This window comes from Nannospalax galili, unplaced genomic scaffold (genome assembly GCF_000622305.1).
Source record: "Nannospalax galili isolate Female #2095 unplaced genomic scaffold, S.galili_v1.0 scaffold661, whole genome shotgun sequence".
NCBI lineage: Eukaryota > Metazoa > Chordata > Mammalia > Rodentia > Spalacidae > Nannospalax > Nannospalax galili.
The window spans coordinates 135,607-159,978 of record NW_008345457.1 but is presented as its reverse complement, the minus strand read 5'-3'; the positions used below and the strand labels follow the sequence as shown (position 1 = coordinate 159,978).

General features: G+C 39.3%; 1 protein-coding gene across 5 annotated transcripts in view; it reads left to right on the top strand.

Moving 5' to 3' along the window:
* Smurf2 (SMAD specific E3 ubiquitin protein ligase 2) overlaps positions 1-24,372 on the top strand; it is a 116,392-nt gene that overhangs the window by 35,296 nt on the left and 56,724 nt on the right. For 4 of the 5 annotated variants that reach the window (XM_029567613.1, XM_008841606.2, XM_029567612.1 and 1 more), the window contains one exon: positions 17,316-17,354. The exons of the other annotated variant lie outside the window; for it this stretch is intronic. Coding sequence is in view for 3 of the 4 variants with exons in the window: in XM_008841606.2 (XP_008839828.1) it covers positions 17,316-17,354 (39 nt within the window). In the remaining variant the exon portion in view is untranslated. The remainder of the gene's footprint in view (positions 1-17,315; positions 17,355-24,372) is intronic. 5 annotated transcript variants of the gene reach the window in all.

Genomic DNA, 24,372 nt, shown 5'->3' with positions numbered 1-24,372 from the left:
AGCCTTTGAGAAGGAACTGACACTGATTCTAACCACTCCAACAGCTATCAAGGTGCGTGAAAGCAAATCCTGAATCCATCACCCTTGAGTTCAGCCTTGGCAGACAAAAGAAAAATGAGGAGGGACCCAATAGAGGGATGCTTTTGGAAGCCCTTGTCAAGAAATTCCAATGGACTCTCATATGAACATTTGAAAATTGCCCTGTTCTGACTTGTTTCTAGTTCCCTGTCTAAAACTTGTAATGCTAATTACTCTTGCCTTTACTTCTCTTTTACATCTCCTATTCCTGATTCAAGGACTTTCTTTTCCCGTTAGAGATATTTGGGAGTCTTAGATAGACCCACTGAAGGGGTACTTCAATTGCTTCACCCTGCGTCCCTGTTCAGCATGGAAGAAGCCAGAGCGGTCTGCGTCCTGATTTCCTGTCCCCAAGTTGGGTAACCTCTTCAGAGGATGGTGTAAGACTAGGAGGTAGGAATTGACTAGGCAGTTCGGGTAAAACCCCAAAGAAAAGTAGCCAGTTTCTTGTCTAAAAGTCAAAATGTCCTTGGGCCTCTTAGCAACATACTCTGTTTCAAAGGCCAAAAAATGTCGAAAGTATTTGGGAGCTCTTAAAAGATTCTAGGGTTACCTCTTCAGAGGGGGGAATGTTAGAGTAGCCAAAATCCCCATAAAAAAATAAATAAAAGAAGGAGCACATGAAGTTATCAGAAGAAAGTGATGGGGAGATATGGGAGGAGTTGGAGGGGAGGGAGTTGGCATGGATTTATCAAAACACCTTATATGCATGTATGAAATTCTCATTTATTTAAAAAAAAGAATTTAAATTCCCCAAAATAACCACTGCAATAATAAACTGCCCTTGGTGTGATTATACTATATAGTATCAGACATGTTTGTAAATTTTAGCATATAAGACTCAAGGGTCCTAGTAGAGTTTGAGTTTTTTGAGTTGAAAGACCCCACAACAAAAGGATTTCCTTTATCATTTGATAAATTGTGTATAGAGTACCTAAGCAGTTGAGATAGATCCTGTAATCTGATGCCTTCTGTCCATTGAATTAGCCCATAACACGTCTCTTAGACAAGTGGGCTGACAACATACACAGAACAATAGCCACTTCATTTGGGTCAATCAAGGAACAGACTAAATTTATTTTAAGTGTCTACCCAGAAGAAACCAGATGGCTCTGGACCAGAATAAACAGAAACTTATGAAACTAAACTCAGATAAAATCAATAGAATCACCACTGGAACATGCCAGAAATTTAGCAAAATCCAGGATTGGAGATATCGATGGTCCATTGACTTCACTGGGTGGTTCAATTATCTGATTTCTTGGAGACTTCCAAATTCTAAAAGAAAATATAAAAGTTGTTAGAGGCCTAAGATTGTACACTAAGTGTACAGAGATTCTGATCAGTAGAATCTAAGCTGGGGCATGAAGAAATAGGTTAAGTTATTTATAGTCAAAAGTCTTAACTGGATAAGCCAACTCTTTGAGTGTTTTTGCTTGGTGATACCTGGATTTATTGTTGGTAAGCAGAGAACTGGCTGGAGGGGTTTGTAGTATACTTGTGGTATAAAATTATGACATCTAGCTCTCTCTTTTTATATGGTATGGTATGTCTTAATTAGGACCATTTAAATTTGCACTGCCATCAGCAGCTAGGTAGTCCGGCCAGGGTTTGTCAGAGTTTTGTTGACATTGGGTATGAGGATGTAGATATTAGGAGAGGGGTATAGTTCTGTGATTGTGAACTTTGAAAAAGTTGAAAGGGAAAAAAAGCCATTTTGAATGAGCCTTTTTGTGTTATTCCTTACAATTCTATCCTTTTAAAATTAATTTTTAGTTGGTTTACAGAATAGTGGGTTTCGATAGCACATCTACATACATATATATCATTTACATCATTGTACTTTGCTTAGTTGTACTTCCCATCAGCCTCCTTTGTTCCCCTTTCTCCTCTCACTGGTCCCTTTCCTTCTCCTAGGTTCCCCTGTGTGCTTTCATGTCATATATATGCATGTAATGTATATTCAAATACAGGTTCTGCATATGAGATAAAGTGAATGCTAATTTCCTTTTTTCTTCCTTGATTACTCTGTCTTGTTTTGTGACATTTAGACCCCCTCCATAGTTCCCTTTCTACCTCCCTCCCTCCCTCCCTCCCTCCGCCTCTTTTGTGTGTGGTGTATGTTTATTTAAAATACAGATATTTTAAATCTGTATTCTGTATATGAGAGAAAACATGTAGTATTTATCCAAATCGGGCTTATTTTGTTAGCATGAAGATGACATTTTCATGCTAACATTTTAGCATTTTCCTGAAGATGACATAATTTCATTCTTCACAGCTGAATACTCCATACTCCATTTGTGTCCATGCCACATTTGTTGATGGGCATGCTAGACTGCTGCCATATTATGGATATTTCAAAGAATGCTGCAGTAAATATGGTTGTGTAATTAACGTGATGATATGCTGACTTAGATTCGTTAGAGCATAGACCCAGGAGGTATCCTTGAATCATGATAGTTCTAGTTTTGCTTCTTCTTGAGGAACCCCTATACTGATTTCCATGGCGGCTGCACTAGTTTACATCCCACCAGTAGTGTATGAGTGTCCCCTTCACAGCATGCTTACTAGTGTTTGTTGTCATTTTTTCCTTTAAAATTAAAAAAAAATTGTGTGTGTGTGTGTGTGTGTGTGTGTGTGATGGTACATGTGTGGAGATTAGAGGACAACTTTTGGGAATTGGCTATTTCTTTCCACCTTGGATTCCAGGGATCAAACTCTGGGCACTTTTACCTGCTGAGCCATCTTGTTGGCTTGCATGTGTTTTCTTTTTTTCTTTTTTATATGTGCATGAGTGTTTTGCCCTCATGAAATGCACCACATGGCCTGCAGTGTCCACAGAGGTCAGAAGAAGGCCTTGGATCTCCTGGAGCTGTAGTTAGGGATGGTTGTTAGCCTCCATTGTGGGTGCTGGGAACTGAACCTGGTATCCCTGCAAGAGCAGTCAGTGCTCTTTATACTGAGCCATCTCTCCAGGCCCTCATATATTTTCTTGATGGTAGCCATTCTGACTAAGGCGAGATAGAATTTCAGTGTAGTTTTAATTTGCATTTTCTGGATGGCCAAGGATGTGTTGTTTTTTGTCTGTTAGCATTTTTTCTTTTGAGAGCAGTCAATTCATTTGCATGTTATTTTTAAGACAAGGTCTTATTCTGTAGCCTAAACTAGACTTAAACTCATCTAGATTCTTCCTCACCCTCCTAAATGCTGGGATTACAATGTTCACACCCATCTTAATTTGCCACTTTATATTTTATTTAAAGATTTATTTTTATCTCCCCCTCCCCTTTTTCTGCCTGTGTGACTGCTATGTGTGTGCAGGTGTCTATGGAGGCTACAGAGGGTTTTGGATCCCTTGGTCCTTCCACATTGTAGGATCTAGGAATCAAACTCATGTTCTCATCAGGCTTGGTGGCAAATGCCTTTTCCTTGACCTGCAGCACCAGCCCGTTTGTCAGTTCTTGCCATTATTGGAGTCTTTTTTTCAGAAAGCCTTTGCCTATGTAGTATCTTGAAATGTTTTCCTCTAGTAGTTTGTGTCTTAATCCCTTCCTCAGGTAATGACATTTTAAATATGTATTAATGCTTAACAAGCTATCCCCAAACTTGATGGCTGAACACAGTGTATATTTTGCTTGTGAGTCCATAGTTTGTGCAGGGCTTGGCAGCAAGTGACTTTATCCACTGAGTTATCTTGCTGGTCCTGTTGTAACTTTTCTGTAAATCTGAAACTACTCTAAAATAAAAAGTATTAGGTGGGCGAGGTGGCACACGTCTTTGATTCCAGTGTTTGGGAGGTAGAAGCAGGGGGATCTCTGAGTTTGAGGCCAGTGTGGTCTACATAGCAAGTTCCAGGCTAGCTGGGGCTACAGGGAGACCCTGTCTCAAAAAGACCAAAACTGAGTTTGAGGCCAGTGTGGTCTACATAGCAAGTTCCAGGCTAGCTGGGGCTACAGGGAGACCGTCTCTGTCTCAAAAAGACCAAAAAAAAAAAAAAAGTGTTAAACAGTAATTTCCTATTGATTCATGAAATATTTAACATATATATTTTATATTTATTATAAGTGATAATACTTTTTTATTAGTATTTTAAAAATGTTGTTTTAATTTGGATGAGTGTTGCCTGCATGTGTGTAAGTGCACCTGTGTTGTGTAATGCCCAGGGATGCCTGAAGAGGACGTTGGAGTCCCTGGAACTGGAATTATGGATGGTTATTAGCTGCTATGTAGGTGCTAGAAACTGAACCTGGGTCCTCTGTAAGAAAAGCCAGTGCTCTTAACCACTGAGCCATCTCTCCAGTCCCTTTGTTAGTATTTTTAGTGTACAAAATAATGGATTTTATTGTACCTTGCTCTTTTAAATTATAGTGTTTTTTGTTTTTGTTTTTGAGATGGTTTCATTCTATATCCCTGGCTGATCTGAACTCAGCATTCCTCCTGTTTCACAGGTACAAGTCACCATGCCTGGCTTATAATGTCTTTTATTTATTTTTACTATAGTCTGTGTTTGTTATTTCTGTGTGTGTATATGTACAAGTCAGAGAACAACTTGTGGAGTTGAGTCTCTCCTTCCATCTTTGTGTGGAATTCTGGCACTGGGCATCAGGCCATCAGGTTTGCATGGTGAGCACCTTTACCCAGTGAGCCACCTTGCCTGTCATTATAGTATAGTGCTTTTTATACTTGCACTTTTCTTTCCTGTTTTTTCCTTGTGGCCTGTGTTTACAAATGGAGCCTGTTTGCTGATTTGCTTTATTAGGAGATTATCAGGTATTTGAAGAACTACAGTTTTTAGAGTCTGCAAGTTTATCCTATTCACATTATTGTAGAAAGAAGACTTACACAGAGACTGTTTTGCAATGGTATCCCTTTCTTTCTTTTTTTTTAAAGGCTAGAAAATGATTTTTTAAAAATACTTAATTTTATTTTGTGTGTATGAGTGTATCGCCTGCATGTGTGTGAGTGCACCCGTGTTGTGCAGTGCCCCAGAGGTCAGAAGAGGGCTTTGGATTCCTCTGAAACTGGAGTTAAGGACGGTTTGTAGCCACCATGTGGGTGCTGGGAATTGAACCCAGGTCCTCTGCAAGAGCAGTTAGTGTTCTTAACTGCTGAGCCATCTCTCTAGCCCCATCCCTTTCTATTGTGCATGAGAGAGAAGGCTCAGGGAGGTTACTATGAGGAAAGTAGGTAGTTGGGCTGAGAGAGAAGGTGGACAGACTACAAGTAGTTTAGGAGGCTGTCTTGATTTGAACAGGAAGATTATTGGGTTAAAAAATTCAAGAAGTGAGTTTCATTTATTATTTACTTTTTAGTTTCCTTATCCTAATGCTTTGTCTGTTTTTCTCAGGATTTTCATTGATTTGACAACTGAGTACATATTTATGTTTAATATTATATAGCAAACTGCGGGAGACACAGAAATCACACTCTTTCTTGAAGTGTAACAACTTCCTGGGACAGAGGGAAAGGAAAACATCCCATGAATGACGACAGAGTCCACAGTGGTTAAGAGTTTATGTGTACAAGTGTACTGTTCTCGCAGAGGACCTGAGCTCAGTTCCCAGCAGCCACTATGGGCAACTTGCAGCACCTGTAGTTCTAGCTCCAGGGGATCTAATGCCCTCTTCTACCCTGCTCAGACACCTCACTCAGTGCACAAACCTACACACAGGCACAACATAACACATCATCTAAAATAAAAATGGAAGATTGAATTCTCAAAATGACTGCATTTGACTTCATACAGATGCATATTGTCAGCTTGCCTGTGATGGTCATGGGTCACCCATGCTGTTTTGTAGGGAAGATCCTTTAGGATTAAGGAAGTCACTATGGCATTTGATTAAAAATTGAATCTGAAATCAAGCCAAAAAAGAAAGTCAGAAAAGTCTCACGTTGAGTTGAAGTTTAATAGCGTGAATATAATGCTTAGGATTAGTAGTTGGAATAATATTTGAGGTGGGAGGATTATCACAGATAAAACTGAAGTAGAAAGGTCCTCTTAATTGGAGGAACTAAACAGATAAAGCTATCTAATTGAACTTTTAAAATAAATGATCTGGAGAAAATGTTTGCTTTTTTTTTTTAATCATTTATGAGTTAACAGGTTGGGATGAATCACAGCTTTGATTTTTTTTTTTTGTTACATCTACTAATTGTGTGTGTATGTGTATCTTGGTGCATATGTGCCATTGTGCATGAATGTGGAGGTCAGAGGACAGCTTGTGGGAGTCATTTCTCTCCTTCTACCATGTGGGTTCTGGGGAATTGAATTCAGATTGTCCAGCCCAGTGACAAGTGCCTTTACCCACTGAGTGATCTTGTTGGCCTGCAACTATTTTTTGTTTCTCTTCTGTGTATATGAAGCATAACTCACAAGCTTGTAGGAATCAATCAATATACTCTATGTGGAAGGTTTTTGGCATGTTATGAAATATGCTAGCAATATTATACAAATGTGAACAATGAAAATGGAAATAGGCAGAGAGATAAGTGATACCTGATACAGTCTGGCAACTGTTTTAGAGGGCAGGCAGGGGTCAGGAAGAGGGAAAGTTAATGATATTTGCTTTCTGGATGATTAGAAACATGTGATATACTACACAGAACTAGAGGGGGTCAAAAGAAAAAGAGATGGTTCACTAGGGAAGCCAATGAATTCCATTTTAAATAAATAAAAATGGAGCTGGTGTAATGTCTAAGTAGGTACTTGTGATAGGCAGTTAAAATTGGCTTGGAGTTGGTTGAGGAGGGAAGCTAGACATACACAGATCAGGATTTACTTGACAGCATTTCCTGAAAACTAATGGGCACATAGCTTCCCTCTTATGTCTTTTTCCTTTAGACAGGTTCTCAATATGTAGCTCAGGCAGTCCTTGAACTTGGGATCCTCCTGCTTCAGCCTTCCCAGTAACAGGTATTATAGGCGTGCAGACTATACCTGGCTTCAAATTGCATTTCTAAATTTAACTTAGTACCTGGTAAGTAGTTCATTTAATTAATATGAAAGGCATAATAAAAGATTCAGATTCTTTCATAATGAAATGTGTGTGTGTGTGTATACTTAATACTATCAGCATTTAAACATTTCTCAAAGACAAATTTGATTCTCACTTAGGTTAAAAGGGAATACTCTGAGCCAGGTGTGGTGGTGCACACCTTTAATCCCAGCACTTGGGAGGCAGAGGCAGTTGGATCTTTGTGAGTTCAAGGCCAGCCTGGTCTACATAGTGAGTTCCAGACCAGCTGGGGCTACAGGGAGACCTGCCTCAAAAAGACCAAAAAAAAAAAAAAAAAAAAGAAAAAAAAAAGAAAAAAGCACTCGGCTGGGTATGCGGCTCAGTCGGTAGAGTGCTTGTCTAGTAGCAAGAAGCTCTAGGTCCAATCCCCAGCACTGCATAAACCAGGAGTGGTGGTGCATGTCTATAATATCAGCATTTAGAAGGTAGAAACAGGAGGATCAGAAGTTTAAGGTCACCCTCAGCTACTTAGGAAGTTCAAAGACAGAAAATAAAAGATTCAGAATAGGGGCTGGAGAGATGGCTTAGTGGTTAAGAGCACTGGCTGCTCTTGCAGAGAACCTGGGTTCCAGTCCAGGCACCCACATGGTGGCTAACAACCATAACTCCAGTTCCAGGGGATCTAATGCCATCTTCTGACCTCTACAGACATTGAATGACACTGGTGCACTTACATACATGCAGGCAATACTCTCATACACATAAAATAAAAATAAAAGAAAATTCAAAATGGGTAAAAGGTGGAGCTGGAGAGATGGAGCAGTGGTTAATAGTATGTACTACTCTTGCAAAAGACTGGAACTCTCTGTAACTCTAGGGGGATCTGATGCCTCTGGCCTCTGCAGGCACATGCCCCTCTCCTCCCACATACACATAATTAAAAACAATAAAATCTTAAAAAAAAGACTTAAGAATATAGTTCAGTGGCAGAGCACTTATGTAACATAAAGCAAAGCCTTGGGTTCAATCCCCAATACCCCCCCCCACACAAACCTATCTGGGGCTGCAGAGAGACCCTGTCTCAAAAAGTCAAAAAGTCAAAAAAAAAAAAAACCCAAACAAAACAATCCCTCCAAAACCCAGTTTATATTGCAGTGTGTAAAAAAAAAAAAAAAAAAAAAAAAAAAGGCCTAACTTTAATCCCAGCATTTGGGAGGCAGAGGCACTTGGATCTCTGTGTTCAAGGCTAGCCTGGTCTACATAGCAATAGCAAGTTCCAGGCCAGCTGGGGCTACAAGGAGACCCTGTCTCAAAAATACAAAAAAAAAAAAAGCCCAAAATTTCTTAAACAGCTGGTTTGCTGGGTGTGGTGGTGCATGCCTTTAATCCCGGCAGAGGCAGGCAGGTCTCTGAGTTTGGACAAACAGCCTGGTCCAGGCCATCCAGGGCTGCATAGGACCTTTGTCTTTTTTTTTTAAGTGGCTGTTTCAAGACATTCAGTTAAAGCACAGCTGCTGTGATTATAGTGATAAGCTGCTGTTATCTATTGAAAGAGAATTCCTCATCTCTGGAGAAACCCTTCTGTAACCCAAGTTTCAGTTGACTATTTTATGAAACGCTGTCACCAGTAATAGTTTTAACTGAGTACAATCCTATAATGAGAAAGCTGTATCTTAAAAAAACAGGTTGTATTCTGTATAATGGTTGAGTTTGGGTTGTGGACTTAAGATTAATTGAGCTGAGGGGCTGGAGAGGTGGCTCCACAGTTAAGAGCATTGACTGCTCTTGCAGAGGACCTGGGTTCGATTCTGAGCATCCACATGGAAGCTGTGAACCGCCCTTAACTCCAGTTCCAGGGGAATCCAATGTCCTCTTCTGACCACCAAGGTATTGAGAGACACAGGTGCACTCACATGAAGGCAGTATACTTACATAAAATTAAAGAAAAAAAAAAAGATTGAGCTGAAATCTCAACTCAGGCAATTACAGTATTTTTATGCTTAGATTTCAGTTTCTTAGTCTCTAAAACAGATAATAAACTGGACACACACCTGTAATCCCAGCATGTGGGAGTTGGAGGCAGGAAGATAAGGAGTTCCAGGTCAGCCTGGGCTACATGAGATCCTGTCTCAAGGAGGTGGGGGGAAGAAGCATGGATAATACTATTTCTTGATGTACACTTGTACATAGTAAATATTTGATAAATACCCAATGTCTGTATTCCTTATTAAAATGTTTTATTAAACATTAAGTATACTTTTATTTTTAATGGGATATTAAAATATTTTTGTCAAACATTTTTACATATTTTAATAGCTGCGTAATTTCAACAGCCTGTTTGTCATTGTTTACTTATTATTGTTATGTATTTAGGGTTATATTTGACACTTTCGCTTATTGAAAAGTTCTGTAATGACTTTTTTTTTTTTTGCGGTCTGATCCCATGTAGACCAAGCTAGCCTCAAACTCACTATGTAGACTTAAATTCCTCTCCTCCAGTCTTTACCTCTCCAGTGATGTGATTACAGTATGTATGTACTACCGTGCTACATACAAAAATTGTTATGTACATTTTTTCCATAGAACTTGTTTCATTTTCATTTCACGTTGAGAGTTGAGGTAAAGGTGGTTTCTCAGACTAGAAAGATGCAAACTGGCCAGACATGGTGGTGCATGCCTTTGATCCCAGCATTGGGAGGCAGGGGCAGGCAGATCTCTGTAAGTTCAAGGCTAGCCCGGTCTGCATAGCGAGTTCTAGGCCAACAGGGGCTACAGGGAGAACCTATCTCAAGGAAAAAAAAAAAAAAAAAAAAAAAAGGAAGCAAGCTGCCGCCGCCATGTGTCAATAACCAGGAATTATGCACAGTGTGGACTTTATTTTTAGGGCAGTAGCTAACTTGCTAGAATTCATTTAGAAATGTTACATTAGCTGGGCATGGTGGCACACGCCTGTAGTCCCAGCACTTGGGAGGCAGAGCAGGCGGATCTCTTGTGAGTTCACGGCCAGCCTGGTCTACATAGTGAGCTCCAGGACAGCTCGAGCTACAGGGAGACCCTGTCTCAAAAAGACAAAAAAAAAAAAAAAAAAAAAAAAAGTTACATTAGACTTCAGCAGTGGTAAATTTTTACAGTGACAGTATAAGTTCAAAGAACATGCAAAGAAGTCTATTAGTTAGAATAGACTGTATAACTTGTGAGTTACAGGAACACTATTATTAAAATCTTTGTGGGGAGGGCAAAGGAAAATGGATATCTGAGTATTTTCCCTCCCTTCCTCTCAAGCGCTCTCATTCCAGTTAGCATTGTAATTGGAATGCAACTACATGCAGTCTGGAGGAGGAAGGGGAATTTTTGGCAAGGAGCTACTGAGCAGTTGTGAGCTTTATTCAGATTAAGCACAGACAGCCACTCATTATGAGAACAACTCAGTAAGAACAACAGGACATTCTGTTGCTACATCTGGGCATTGCTCTCATTGCTTGGTGTGTGTTGCATGTAGGCAACTCCTCCCTATTTAGAAAAGGAAATTATTGACTTAATTACATTTATTGCCATCTGCCCTTCTCTGATTGTTTTTTCCAAATTACTACCTCAAATGCAATATACTTAAAATATTTTTTTGCAACATTTAAAAACATTTCCTATGAAAATACAAAAGATATTTGTGGCTAGGCGTAATGGCATACACCTGTAATTCCAACACTCAGGAGTTGAGGTAGGTAGATCTTCATTTCAAGGGCATCATGGGTTATATAAAAAGGTTCTAATTCTTCCCTCAAAATAGGGATTTATGAAAAGCCAGGTGTGGTGGCTCACGCCTTTAATCCCAGCACTCAGAGAGGCAGCAGAGGCAGGTAGATCACTGAGATCAAAGCCAGTCTGGTCTACATAGTGAGTTCCAGGTGAGCTGGGGCTGTGGGGAGACCCTGTCACAAAAAAAGAAACAAACAAAAGAAGGCACTTATGGCATAATATTTGAGTCACACTTATGTGCTCCGAGGGCAGAGGGCAACATCTTATTTATCTTTGTGTCTGCAGAACCTGATGCAGCACTTGGCACAAAATGAATGCTTAGGAAATGTCAAATGAAGAAATGAATGGTTATGGATTGCTCTGTTCTCATTAAACATCTTAAGAGGGTTATACTTTTATCTTTGTGAAGTAGACATTATCAGCATAGTGATTGTACTACTTTCTTTACTGTTTTTAAAAAGTATGTGACAGGGACAACTTAAGGGAGGAAGGATTTATTTTGGCTCATTGTTTCTGAGATGTCAGCCCATCATTATAGAGGAGGGCTTTGGAGCAGAGCAGCTCAGACCATGGTAGTCCTGGGAGCTGACTTTTCCTTTATGTTACTGTGGCTCAGCTCCTGGGATGGTGCTACCCACATTCAGTCTGGGTCTTCTCCCCTTAATGAATGCTCTCTGGAATCTACCTCAAAGAAACATACACTGACCAATCTCCTAGGTAATTCTAAATCCAATCAAACTGACAATGAAGATTAACCATTATACTAACATAGTTTGCCTTAATTTATCTCTTTCATTTCAGGCCAAGTAGACTACCTAGAACAGATTAGGTCTAGGGAGTGTGAATTTAAGAATGAAAAATGTGGGGGCTGGAGAGATGGCTCACCAGTTAAGAGCACTGACTGCTCTTGCAGGGGACCTGGCTTTGGTTCCCAGCACCATGGCGCCTTACAACTGTAACTTCAGTTCCAGAAGATACAGTGCCCTCTTCTGGCCTCTTTAGACATTGTATGCACATGGTGCACATACATATAGGTAATACACACAGATAAAACGTTTTTAAAAGGAAAAAAAATTAGAATACTAAATGAATTTCTTTCATTTTATTCTACCCTTGGTCCATGAAACAGTCTTGGTTCTACTTTCTGTAGTTTTTACTACCAAAAGTGATAGTTTTTTTCCTAATATATAAAATAACATAATATATACACATTCCTCAGGAGCCCTTGATACATACTTAGTTGAGAATTTGTTATAGTGACGTAGTCAGGAGTTTGTCATACTGATATCATGACGACTTTGAGCATTTATGGAGAGAGAGCTCCCACTAGTTAATACTGAGGATGAAAGAGCAGAGGCTGTGATTCTAGTCTTTGCATCTAGACCAGTGTGGTGACGACTCTAGAGCCTGAAAGTAACTTCTTATAATTAAACAAGTTAATATGATTACCAATTTGCAAGTCATGTTTGATAAGCTTCCTTTTACAATTAAAAATTAAGGTTTTTGATTTGAGGGCATAAAACAATTTAGGTAAAAACTGTTTATGCAAAAACTAGTTGGCGCTGATGAGACTCAACATTAGGGATAGTAATCTGGGACCGGGGGAAGATGGCTCAGTTGGTAAAGTACTTGTTCTGCAAATATGAAGACCTAAGTTGGGATCCCCAGCACCCATGTAAAAAGCTAGGTATGGCTGCACTCAACCTGTAATCCCAGTGCTGGGGAGGTGGATTCTCTGGGGCTTGCTGGCCAGCTAGTCTATAAAGTCAGCAAGCTTCAGGTTCACAGAAAATACAGTGGAGAGTGATTGAGGGAGACACCCCATGTTGACCGACCCCTGGCCTCCACATACATATTCATACATGTGCGTGTATGAAAACACACATACACAGAATAGTATAGTCCTGATTCTTTGTTTTAAACTAATCTTTTTTTTTCTAGTGCTCAATTTCCTTCCCCTCCCTCCGTCCCATTGTCCCCCACCCCCAAGTTGTTTGTCTTCTTTTTCTCCTCTCACCTGCCCCACCAGCCTCCTGAGTGCTGGAATTACAGATCTGTCCCAGTGTCCCTGACTTTTCCCCTACTTTCTAGATTAAATTCTCTTCATAAACTTTGAATGTTTTCACTTTTTTGACTTTCTTTTGTTTTTGTTTTCAGTATTTTTTCAAACTTATATTAGCAACATCTTGTAAATGTTGAGCATGACAAGTATATTTTAAAGATCAAAGATAATACTGATTTTGACTTCTAAAATATTTATGTGAGTATTGGTAACTGTATTTTACAGTATAAAAGTTCCATTTTAATTAAATTTTAGAATACTTTGGGTTCTGTTTCACTCATTTATCAAATATTAATAAATGCCCATCAGTTGCAAGGTACATGTATGCTTGGTTCTGGGAATACCAAGAGATAGATGAAGGAGATGTGTGTGATTCATGCTGTATGGTGTTTGCAACCTTCATAGCCATGTTTTAAACTTGCAGCAACACGGTAAATTTAACATTTATGATAAAATATGGCAACTATTTGTGCTAAATACAAGTTTCTGTGAAAAATGGGAGAATTGAGAAAAAAGCCTTCTGAAAAGCTGCTTTCATTTTGAGAGTACAAAAATGAGTAGGTGTAGAAGCTTGGGGAAAACATTTTGGGTAGAGGGAATGGGATGTTAAAGCCATGGTCATGTGCGAGATGGACAGTAAGACAGTATGGCCAGATCTTACACTTGGGGACTTAAAGGGGATTTGTGATGAGAAATGAAATCAGAGAGGTTGATAAGCAAGCATCAAGTTTTGAAGGGCAAAATAATTTTGGGCCAGAAGACCTTTGTTTTAAGGACGGGAGAAAGGAAAATGGATGAGAGAACGTAATCAAGTATTTAGAGTGATCACTTGGGGTCCAGTGTTGGCAACTGGAGGGTTGTGGCTGAACTGGCACAAAAGAGAAGTAGACTGAGGGGTGGGGAGGGGGAGAAGTAGTGACTATGAAGTCTTCTGTCTTGGATAGTTTGAATGGAAAGGAAAGTTGTTTGTTGAAAATATTTCCTCCTCCTCCTGCCATCCTGGTCTACATGGTGAGTTCCAGGTCAGCTGGGGCTACAGAAAGACCAAAAATAAAAAAAGAAAGAAAGCTAATGGAAGAATAGGTATAGGTTTGGGGACGGGACAGAGGAGAGATGATGATTTTACTTGGGAAATATACAATATACTTAGTTTTATGGGCCTAGAGTTCAGGAGAGAGCTAGATGTTGAGTTTTATGGGTTTAATTGCCATCAAAACTAGAATGAATGACAAAGACCCAGGAGAATATATGAAAAAGTGGCTTTTGAAACACCGTTTCCCTTGTAGCCCCAGCTGAACTGGAACTCACTATGTGGATCAGGTTGACCTCCATTTTACAGAGATCTGCCTGTCTGCCTCCTGAGTGCTGGGATTAAAGGTATATGCCACCACACCTGGCTCAAATTTGTTTTTTGAGATGAAAGAGTTTTGTTACTCTTATTAAACTATTTTAGGAGAACTGAGGTCTCTCTACAGGAAATTACACATCAATAGCAGTTTACATAGAATTTCAAGGGTTACAAAAATGGGCATCTGTAACCCATTTAGGTTGTTGGGCATGGTGCTGCACACCTTTAGTCCCAGCGGAGGCCAGTAGATCTCTGAGATTGAGACCAGCCTGGTCTACATAGAGACTTCCAGGCCAGCTGGGGTTGCTAGAAGACCCTGTCTCAAAACAATTCAGGTTATACAGTAAAAGAAGAGAACCTAGGGCAACACCCTAAAGAACTTCAACTTTTAGGCCAGGCATGGTGGTGCACGCCTTTAATCCCAGCACTTGGGAGGCAGAGGCAGGCGGATCTCTGTGAGTTCGAGACCAGCCTGGTCTACATGGTGAATCCAAGACAGCCTTATTTTAAAGGTTTTTGTAAAAAAAAAAAAAAAAAAAAAAAAAAAAAAGAACTTCAACTTTTGTGAATGGAGCAAAGAAGTGAGTTTTATGCCATCTGTGAATATGCTGTTAAACAGAACCAAAAGAAGAGACAGTAGTAGTCAGTAGTTGCAAATGCTCCTCAGGGGTTGTGTACACTAAGGAATGAAAAGTGTCTACTGGATGGATTTGATAATTAGGTCCCTAAGCCTCTGGATAAGTAATTTCGGAGCTGTGGTAAGGGAGAAACCCAAATTGCAGGGGACTGAGGCATTGATGGGAGGTAAAGAAGTGGAGTCAGAATGTTTAGATATTTGAATAAGTTTCATTATAAAAGAGCAGAGATAGCTGGAAGGAACCTTGGGTTAAGATGTATTTAAAAGCTGATAAGGTAGTCAGAAGGGACAAGGTCCAGGATGGCTCTGGTGGCTCTCAAGGTCCATGAGAGTGTGGTATGTTGGATATGAGATCATCTACATTGTAAGTAGAAGGGAGGAAATAAGAATGAGCAGGAAAACTGTAAGTTTGTGGCAAGAAGCTAGAGGACGTCTCAGTCTCTTTCTCCAAAGTCAGATGTGGAGTCATTCATCTTATGAATCACAGGATAGATAGTTTAAAAGCTATTGCCTTATTACTGTTAAATATTGTAATTCAGGATTTGTGTGTGTTACATGTGTGTTGGTCCTGATCAGTTTCTGTAATGATGAAAGTTTGGGGATTTTTTTTCCTAAATCCATTTTATGATTTAGTATTTTTAGTTATGGGCCTTATTTTCATGATTGAATTTTAATTTTTTCAAAATAAAACTAAGGCTGGTTGTGGTGGCATACACCTTTAATCCCAGCACTTGGAGGCAGAGGTAGGAATGATCTCTGACTTCCAGGCCTGTCTGGTCTACATATTGAGTTCCAGACCAGCCAGTGCTGCATAGTGAAACCTTGTCTAAAAGCAAAACAAGCCAGATGTGATGGTGCATGCCTTTAGTCCCAGCACTCAGGAGGCAGAGTCAGCAGGGGATCTCTGAGTTCAAGGCCAGCCTGGTCTACATAGTGAGCTCCAGGCCAGCTGGAGTTATAGAGAGACCTTGTCTCAAAAAGACCCCCCCCAAAGCAAAACAAGCAACCCCCCCCCGCAAGAACAACAAAAACTGCTTTTAAGACATGGCCTAAGGGACTCTTGACTAGTAATTCAGTGTCTTGGATTGATCATTGTATTCATATACTGATGGTGTTTGCTTTCAAAACAATTTTCATTTAAATTTCTAAAGTGATTATTATATTTAGACTTCTTCCTAAATTTATGTTAAATGAATTTTTATATGTCAAACTTCAATAATTATTCTAAACAGACCTCCAAAACTATGAGAAGCCGGTAGAAACTAGCCACACATTATATTCATATATGAATACAATGAAAACCGTTATTTTTCCCTTTGTCACGTTTGAATCAAATTTATGACTACCTGAGTAGTAATTTTAAATTGAAATACTATTTGTACATTATAAAATTTAATCTTTTAAAGTGTTGTGTTTTTTTTTAGTATATTCACGTGGTTGTGTATGTATTCACTTTGCAAGGTACTCAGATCTCTTTTAATTTATTATAAAATTATATTTATGTATTTGTGCATGTGTATGCACACATGCATGCACATGCCACAATTTGGTATGGAGGTCAAAGAATACAACTTGGGGGATTGGTTCTTTTCTACCATGTTGGTCCTGATGATCAAACCTAGGTTGTCAGGCTTGGCAGCAGGTGCCTTTACCCATCGAGCCATTGCATCTGCCTTGCTTTTAATTTTAGATTATACCGGAAACCCATCTTGTCACTGAGCTGCTGATGATTTAGGGGGAAGGCAATTTATCTCTCCCATAAAGTTTCTATGGCATTTAGATGAGACTGTTATTTTTTGAAATCTCATTTACATCAGGAAACTTTTATCATTTACAATCTTCTTCTACAGAAAATTATTTCATCATTAAAATAGATAGGCCAATCTGAATTTACATGTCTTCTCCCTAGAACTATTTTTTTCTGTTATCATTGGGTTTCTCTAAGAAAAGATATTCTTTAAAAATGGTGTGTGTGTATGTGTGTATGCGTGCGTGTGTGCGTGTGGGGCATGCATATGTGTATATGCAGGTGCCTTGTGGAGGTCAGAAGAGAGCAGTGGATTCCCTGGAGCTGAAGCTACAGTTAATTATAAGCAGCCCAACATGAGTGCTAGAAACCAAACTCTGGTCCTCTGAAAGAGCAGCAAGTGCTCTTAATGACTGATCTTGCCCTTTATACATTTCTCCCCTAAGAATAGATTTTGATGGAAGATAGGAATTCGGCCTAATTAGAATATCAGATTTATAGACTTTATTTCCTTCAGCTGTTATTGGTAGTCATTGCTAAAGTTATAGCCATTGAAACTCAGCTTCTTTTGATTGCTGGAGTCTATTGAATGTTTACAATCATATTTCATACTCATTGTGGTTAAGAGTTCAGTTATCCACCGCTGTTTTCAGTGTTTTAAAATGAAACAGTAGTCTTACTATTTTAATTCAATTTTTCCCATATATTTGTTTTTGTTTCCTTTACAGTACTCTGTGCAAAAAACTTGGTGAAAAAGGATTTTTTCCGTAAGTAAATTAATTTTAATATGTCTTTGTATGTTTTGTGTAGATTTGGGGAAGACGTTTTCGGAATTGTCTGGTTTAGTGATTCAGAAATATATTCTGTTATTTTATGAATGCTTTAGCTTTGAGTCATTTGGCCTGATGCTTCAGTAGAGGATTTTGTGCTTTTTAGTCTCTGCCCTGTCCTTTATCCACTGCTCTTTAAATGTGTGTGTTTGTGTGTGGAGATGTGTAAATATAGGTGTTCAGGTTTTTAGAAAAATTTCATAGTTTTTTTTCCTTTAACATTTCATGGGAAAATTTATTCATGTATTCAGGATTTGTTGGAAGGTAAAAAAGTAATTTAGCCTGCTTGGAATTTCCAGTCTAGAGTTGTAGAAGAGAAGTCTGCCAAACTCCAAAGCAGATGTTTGGTTCCCATATCTGCAGAACCATTTGCCAATTGGATGCACTTTTGTTTTGTTTTGTTTTTTTAAAAAACAAGTCTCGGGCTGGAGAGATGGCTCAGTGGTTAAGAGCAGTGACTGCTCTTGCAGAGGACCCGGGTTTGATTCTCAGCACCCACATGGCAGCTACAAATTGTCTTTAACTCCAGTTCCAGGGGACTCCGACGCCCTCTTCTGACCTTCGGGGCATTGCACGACACGGGTCCACCCACATACATGCAGACAGTACACTCGTACACATAAAATAAATAAAAATAATAAATAAAACATTTTTTTCAAGTCTCCCTTGCTATGGAACCTAGCCTAGCCTTGAACTTGCAGCCTTCTTCCTTCTGCATCTGGGTGTTTGGATTACAAGCATGCACCTCCAATGCCCAGAAATGAAAATTTTTATAGCTTATGTAGGATTAGGTTTGCTGAGAGGTTTAAGAAGCCCCCCAGGTATGTAACCCGTGGCCCCCCCTTTTTAATTTTAACCTTCTAATTTCATACTTTATTTTTATTTTACTGTATATTGCCTACATATTGTAAGTATATTGCTACATATATGTAAGTGCACCCATGTCGTGCAGTGCTTGTGGAGGTCAGAAGAGGGCGCTGGAATTCCCTGGAACTGGAGATATTGCTAGCTGCTGTGTGGGTGCTGGGAACCAAACCTAGGTACTCTGCGAATGTAGCCAGTGTTCATAACTGCTGAGCCATCTTTCCAGCCCCTTAATTTCATATTTTATATTAGCTTTCAATTATTCACTGACAGTGACAAGATTTTAAAATAAACTTATAGCCAAAAATTTTATATGTAAAAGATTTGAAATTCGAAATAACAATTCATTAGATTTTAACAATCTAAGATTTGCCACTCAGCAAAACATGCTGTGTTCACTGTATGACACTAATAACTGCTAGTTAATTTTCAGGGGGTTGATTAAAAGGAATAATAAGTTCCGGGTATATTTAAAAACTATACTTAATTCCATTCATTACTTCCTACCTTTCTAGAATAGAACCTGACTTTAAGCTTAAAAATAATAGCATAATCTTAGGACTAGAGAGATGACTCAGCAGTTAAGAGCACTGACTGCTCTTGAGGATCTGGGTTCTCAGCATCCACATGGCCACCAATAATTGTCTCTAACTCCAGTTCCAGAGGAATCCAACACCCTCTTTTGACCTCCATAGGTATTGCACAACACAAGTGCACTCACATAATGTAGGCAATATACTCATACACATAATATTTTTTTAAAAAATAGCATAATCTCATAAAACCATGTACTTATAAATATTTACTGTATCTTTGTGCTTATATGGGAAAGTCTAAGGATAATTTGGAGCAGAGGAAGAAAATTGGAAGCAGTCTTCTTTTTCTGTACCCTGTACCCTCCATCCCACATGAATTTCACAGGAGAGGCAGGCCCAGGTGCTGACACCAAGCTTATTCTCCCTCGGACTGCTGCCACTTATCACCTCCCTGTCACTAATAACCTAATAGCCAAAGTATAATTTTGTTTTGTGGTTTTTAAAAAATATATTTTTTTATTACTTTTATATGTATGAGTGTATTGCCTGCATGTGTATTAGTGCACCCATGTTGTGCAATGCCCTCGGAGGTCAGAAGAAGGCATCAGATCCCCTGGAACTAGAGTTTCATTGGTGTAGGTTGTTAGCTGCCATGTGGGTGCTGGGAATCAAACCTTCTGGGCACTCTGCAAGAGCAGTCAGTGATCTTAACCGCTGAGCCATCTCTCCAGTCCCTTGTTTTGTGTTTTTTAAATCCTAAGGTTGAGGTGATGTAGCATTTATCTTAGCGGAATTGAGAAGTGACAGGTAGAATTGGCTGTGGTGGTGACAAAGACAAAATTGAGGAGCAGTTCTAAGATATCTGCTCAAATTTTAAAGATAAAATATTCAGTTTTCTCTCATCCTTCCTTCTCAAAGCTTTACCTTCCTCCAGAGCCCTTTACAGCTTCTCTAATAAAATATCCAGACATTTTTGTCTCTATTTTCATAAGAAATTTAGAAGAACGTTTAATTCTTGATAAGCCTCTGAGAATTGATAATGCCTCAAGGAGTCTTTACCTACTTAAATAGTAGGTAAAAGAAAGAAGGAAATCCTTTTCATTGTGTAAGTAATAAAAACTGCTAGAAATAATTTGAGAACTTGAGCTTGCTTTAGGTGTAGGTTAGGAGAAACCATAATTGTCTTTAAAACTCAGAATGGAAGATACCTGATGGCCTAGAAAGGGAACCAGCAAAGTCAGTCCTTAGGCTTTTCGAAGGCAGTAGTCAATCACAGATGGAAGCACTCTAGATCCCTGCTGTGGGGGTCATACCTGTTCTTCAAGATATTTTTGACCTATTTATAGTTGAGGCTTGCCCACATTAATCTCAGACAAAAACAAACAATAGATCCTAAATTCTTCAAATTTGAGTGTTTTTAATGATAAAAGATAGTTTAAGTTTTTGTTATTTAAATAGTGTTAAGTAATGAGTCTCTTTCGGGGTGGAACATGAGTATGGGGTAAGGAAATAGATGTGTATTTATTTCATGCCAGGAAAAACAATCTGCCATATGCTTTTCTACATATTAATTTATATATGAGACAATGCTGGGTTGGGCCATCGATTGATTTTCTCCTTTAGCAGTTTGCATAGTGTCCTCCAAAGCTATGAGCACTAGTCTTCAGGGAGGTGGCTTCTAGGTCAGTTCCAGCTCCATTGCTCCAAGTCCTGTGTTGGAAGTATGTCCTTTCTTCAGCTGTAGGGTTTTACCTTCAAGTTCTGCAAGATAATCAAGGACTGTAGCAATAGCCTGTGTAATTTTGGGAGTCTATTGGACCATCTTGACCAACAACTCAAAGTGAGGTTTCTCCTGTCTGGCACTGTTTCTTGTTATATAGCCTTCAGCTATACCATGAACTCTTGTATGTGTAATTTTTCAGTAGGTTTTTGAACTAACATGTTTCCCTCTGGGTTTTTTGGGGTTTTTTTGGGGGGGGTCTTTTGGAGTCAGGGTCTCTCTTTAACCCCAGCTGATCTGGAATTCACTGTGTAGACCAGGCTGGCCTTGAACCCACAGAGATCCACTTTCCTTGTGGTGGAATTAAAGACATGAGCCACCACCCCTGGGCGTGGCGTTTTTTGTTTGTTTGTTTGTTTGTTTGTTTGTTTTAATACCAGCTAGGCATTATTTATCTCTCCCCGCCTAACCATCCCTCCTCCCTTCCTACCTTCCCAGTTAAAGTACCCCAATTTTTACCTTAATAATACCTGTCTCCTACGGTGCCCCCTCACATGAGTTCTTTTTCCCCTTCACCCCTATAGTTCTTTGTATAACTGTCCTTCTCCCCCTGCTATTTAAATACCCCCATTTTACCCATTTTCTCCCTGGTAACACCTGTCTCCTACTGTTCTGCTCTCTGACTCCTCCTTTCCCTTTCCCTTTCTGGTTCCTTTCCATTTTCCTGGTTATATCAGGATATATACTCACATATAAGGGATTGGTGCTAGGATCCACAAATGAGGGAGAACATTTGTCATTTGTTTATTTCAGGGAATGACCCTTGATGAGAAAAGCTTTTTTTTTAATTTAAATTTTTATTTTATGTGTATGAGCATTTTGCCTGTATGTATGTAAGTGCATCTTGTGTGGGCAATGCCCATAGAGGTCAGAAGAGAGTGTCAGATCCCCTGGAACTGGAGTTACTGATCATTGTTAGCTGTCATGTGGATCCTCTGAAAGAGCAGCCAGTGCTCTTAACCACTGAGCCACCTCTCTAGCCCCCAAATTAAGTATTTTAATTAAAATATTTTATAGAGGCTGAATCAGTCACTGAAAAACAAAATGGGATGGTTAGATGGATATGTTTTTGGAAAGTAACTATTTTAAGTTAAAATATTTTTGTTACATTTATTTTGTGTGCACACATGTGTGTGAGTGTGTGCTTGTGTGTGTGACATTCAGAGGGTCAGTTTTCCTTCCATTATTTGTGTTCTTGGTGATCAGACTCAGGTTGTCAGCCTTGGTGGCAACCATTTTTACACACTGAACATATCGCTGACCCCAGTTTTTATTTAAGTATTTTAAGTTTTTAAGTTTTTATTTATTATTTGCAACTCACCACATATATTTGTCTGGTCAGGAGGTTTATATATAGAATGAACCTGGGTCCTCGGCAAGAGCAGCCAGTGCTCTTAACTGCTGATATTTTATATATATATTAAAATTTTTAAAATTTTTATTTTATGTATATGAATGCAGTGTCTGCATGTAGATGGGTACACTGGCTGTTCTTCTGGAAGATCTGGGATTGAATCCCAGCTGTTACATGGCGGCTGACTCCATGTTCTCCAGTTCTATGACTCCAGTTCTAGGTGATCCAGTGCCATCTTCTGTCCTCTGTGGGCACTGCATAGCATGGGGGCACTGCATAGCATGGGTGCATCTACACATATTTGGGCATACAACTCATAACATAAAGAAATAAAAATTAAATTCAGGGGCTGGAGAGATGGCTCAGTGGTTAAGAACACTGGTTGTTCTTGCAGAAGACCCGGGTTCGAATCCCAGCACCTACATGGCAACTAACAACTGTCCGTAACTCCAGTTCCAGGGGATCCAACAGCCTCTTCTGTTCTCTGTGGGCATTGCACGACATGGTTGCACTTACCTACATACAGGCAGTACACACATACATATAAATAAAAATAATAGATAAAATATTTTAAAAAATTAAATTCAGTAGTTACTTTATATTTACTACTAGAGGTCTCATTAGCTTCTCAAAACTTGATAGTTGTTGATCATATTTGTGTAATTTGGCCCTGGAGATAAATTTTTGTTAAGGTAAAGAGAAACTATAGACTGACTTGGACTTTCCTACTTCGTAAGGATCTGGAAACCATACTTACGAGTTTTGTGTGGAAAACATTTTTTCTTTAAAAACTTTTTTTAACTTTTTTTTTTTTTGTGTGTGTGTGTATGTGAATGTGCACTCACATGAACCCACATACCCTACCCCCACGCTATGGCACATGTATTGAGGTCAGAGGACTACTCTGTGGTAGTAAGTTCTCTCCTTCCAGTATATTGGTTTCAGGGATTGAAATCAGATTTTTCAGACTTGACGCAAGTGCCTTTACCCACAGAGCTATCTTGCCAGCCTGACAGTTTTTCTTAATTCTTTAAAAAGAAAAATTAGGGAGCTAGAGAGATGGCTCAGCATTTAAGAGCACTTGTTTTTCTTACAGAGGATCCAGGTTTGGTTCCCAGCTTGCACATGGAGGCTCAGAACTGTTGGTAACTCCAGTTCCAGGGTATCTGATGCCCTCTTTTTACCTCTGCCAGCACTACATGCATGCGGTGTACTTACATACATGCAGACAAAACAGTCATACACAAAAGAAATAAAAGTAAATATGTGTGTGAGTATACATGCTATATGTTGGGGGTGGTGCGTGTGTGCCATGGTGCACACGTTGGAGGTCAGATGACAACTTTTGAAAGTCAGTTCTCTCGTCAATCTTGTTTCAAGTCAGGGTCTCTTTTTTTCTATTGCACTGCATACTCCAGGCTAGCTTCTGGGTATTTCTGTCTCTGTCTCCAATCTCCTTGTAGAAGTGCTGGGATTACAAATGTGTTTTATGTGGGTTCCAGGGATTAAACTCAAGTCATAGGTTTGTACAACAAGCACTTTTACCTGCTGAGCCATCTTGTCAGCCTTCAAGCCTATTTTAATGGATCAGTTTCATTGTTTTAAGGGTCTCACTATGTAACCCTGGCTGGCCTGGAAGTCACAGAGATCTGCGTGCTTCTGCCTCTGTAGTACTGAGATTAAAGGCCTATACCACCAAGCTTGGTCTTTTAAGACTAGTTTTATCTCTTCAGTAATTTTATGTCTTAGTAAAGCCCTTTAAAAATAAGAGGGGCTGAAGAGATGGCTCAGCTGTTAAGAGTACTGGCTCTTCTTGCAGAGGACCCAGGTTCAAATCCCAGCACCCACATGGTGCCTGGCAACTGTCTGTAACTCCAGTTCTAGGCAATCCAGTGCCATCTTGTGTGTTTTGTGAGTACTGCATGAGACAGATGCATTTACATATGTGCAGGCATAACACTTGTACACATAAAATAAAAATAAATTTAAAAAATAAAAGAAAAAGCTCTTCAATACTGCCCTCTCCTTGGAGCTCTTCCATTGCTAGGAAGCCCTCCTTGTCTTTTGCAGCCCAATTGAGTCTCATTGCCCTTTCTTTACTATTCAAATTCTGTCCTTCTGACTTTGGGAGCTTTGGCTTGTTCTCACTCTTGAACCACATAGTAAATGGGAGGTAGGCATAAATTTAAAAAATAAAAGAAAAAGCTCTTCAATACTGCCCTCTCCTTGGAGCTCTTCCATTGCTAGGAAGCCCTCCTTGTCTTTTGCAGCCCAATTGAGTCTCATTGCCCTTTCTTTACTATTCAAATTCTGTCCTTCTGACTTTGGGAGCTTTGGCTTGTTCTCACTCTTGAACCACATAGTAAATGGGAGGTAGGCTAGTTTTTCATATTGTAACAGAATATCTGAGAAAAACAACTT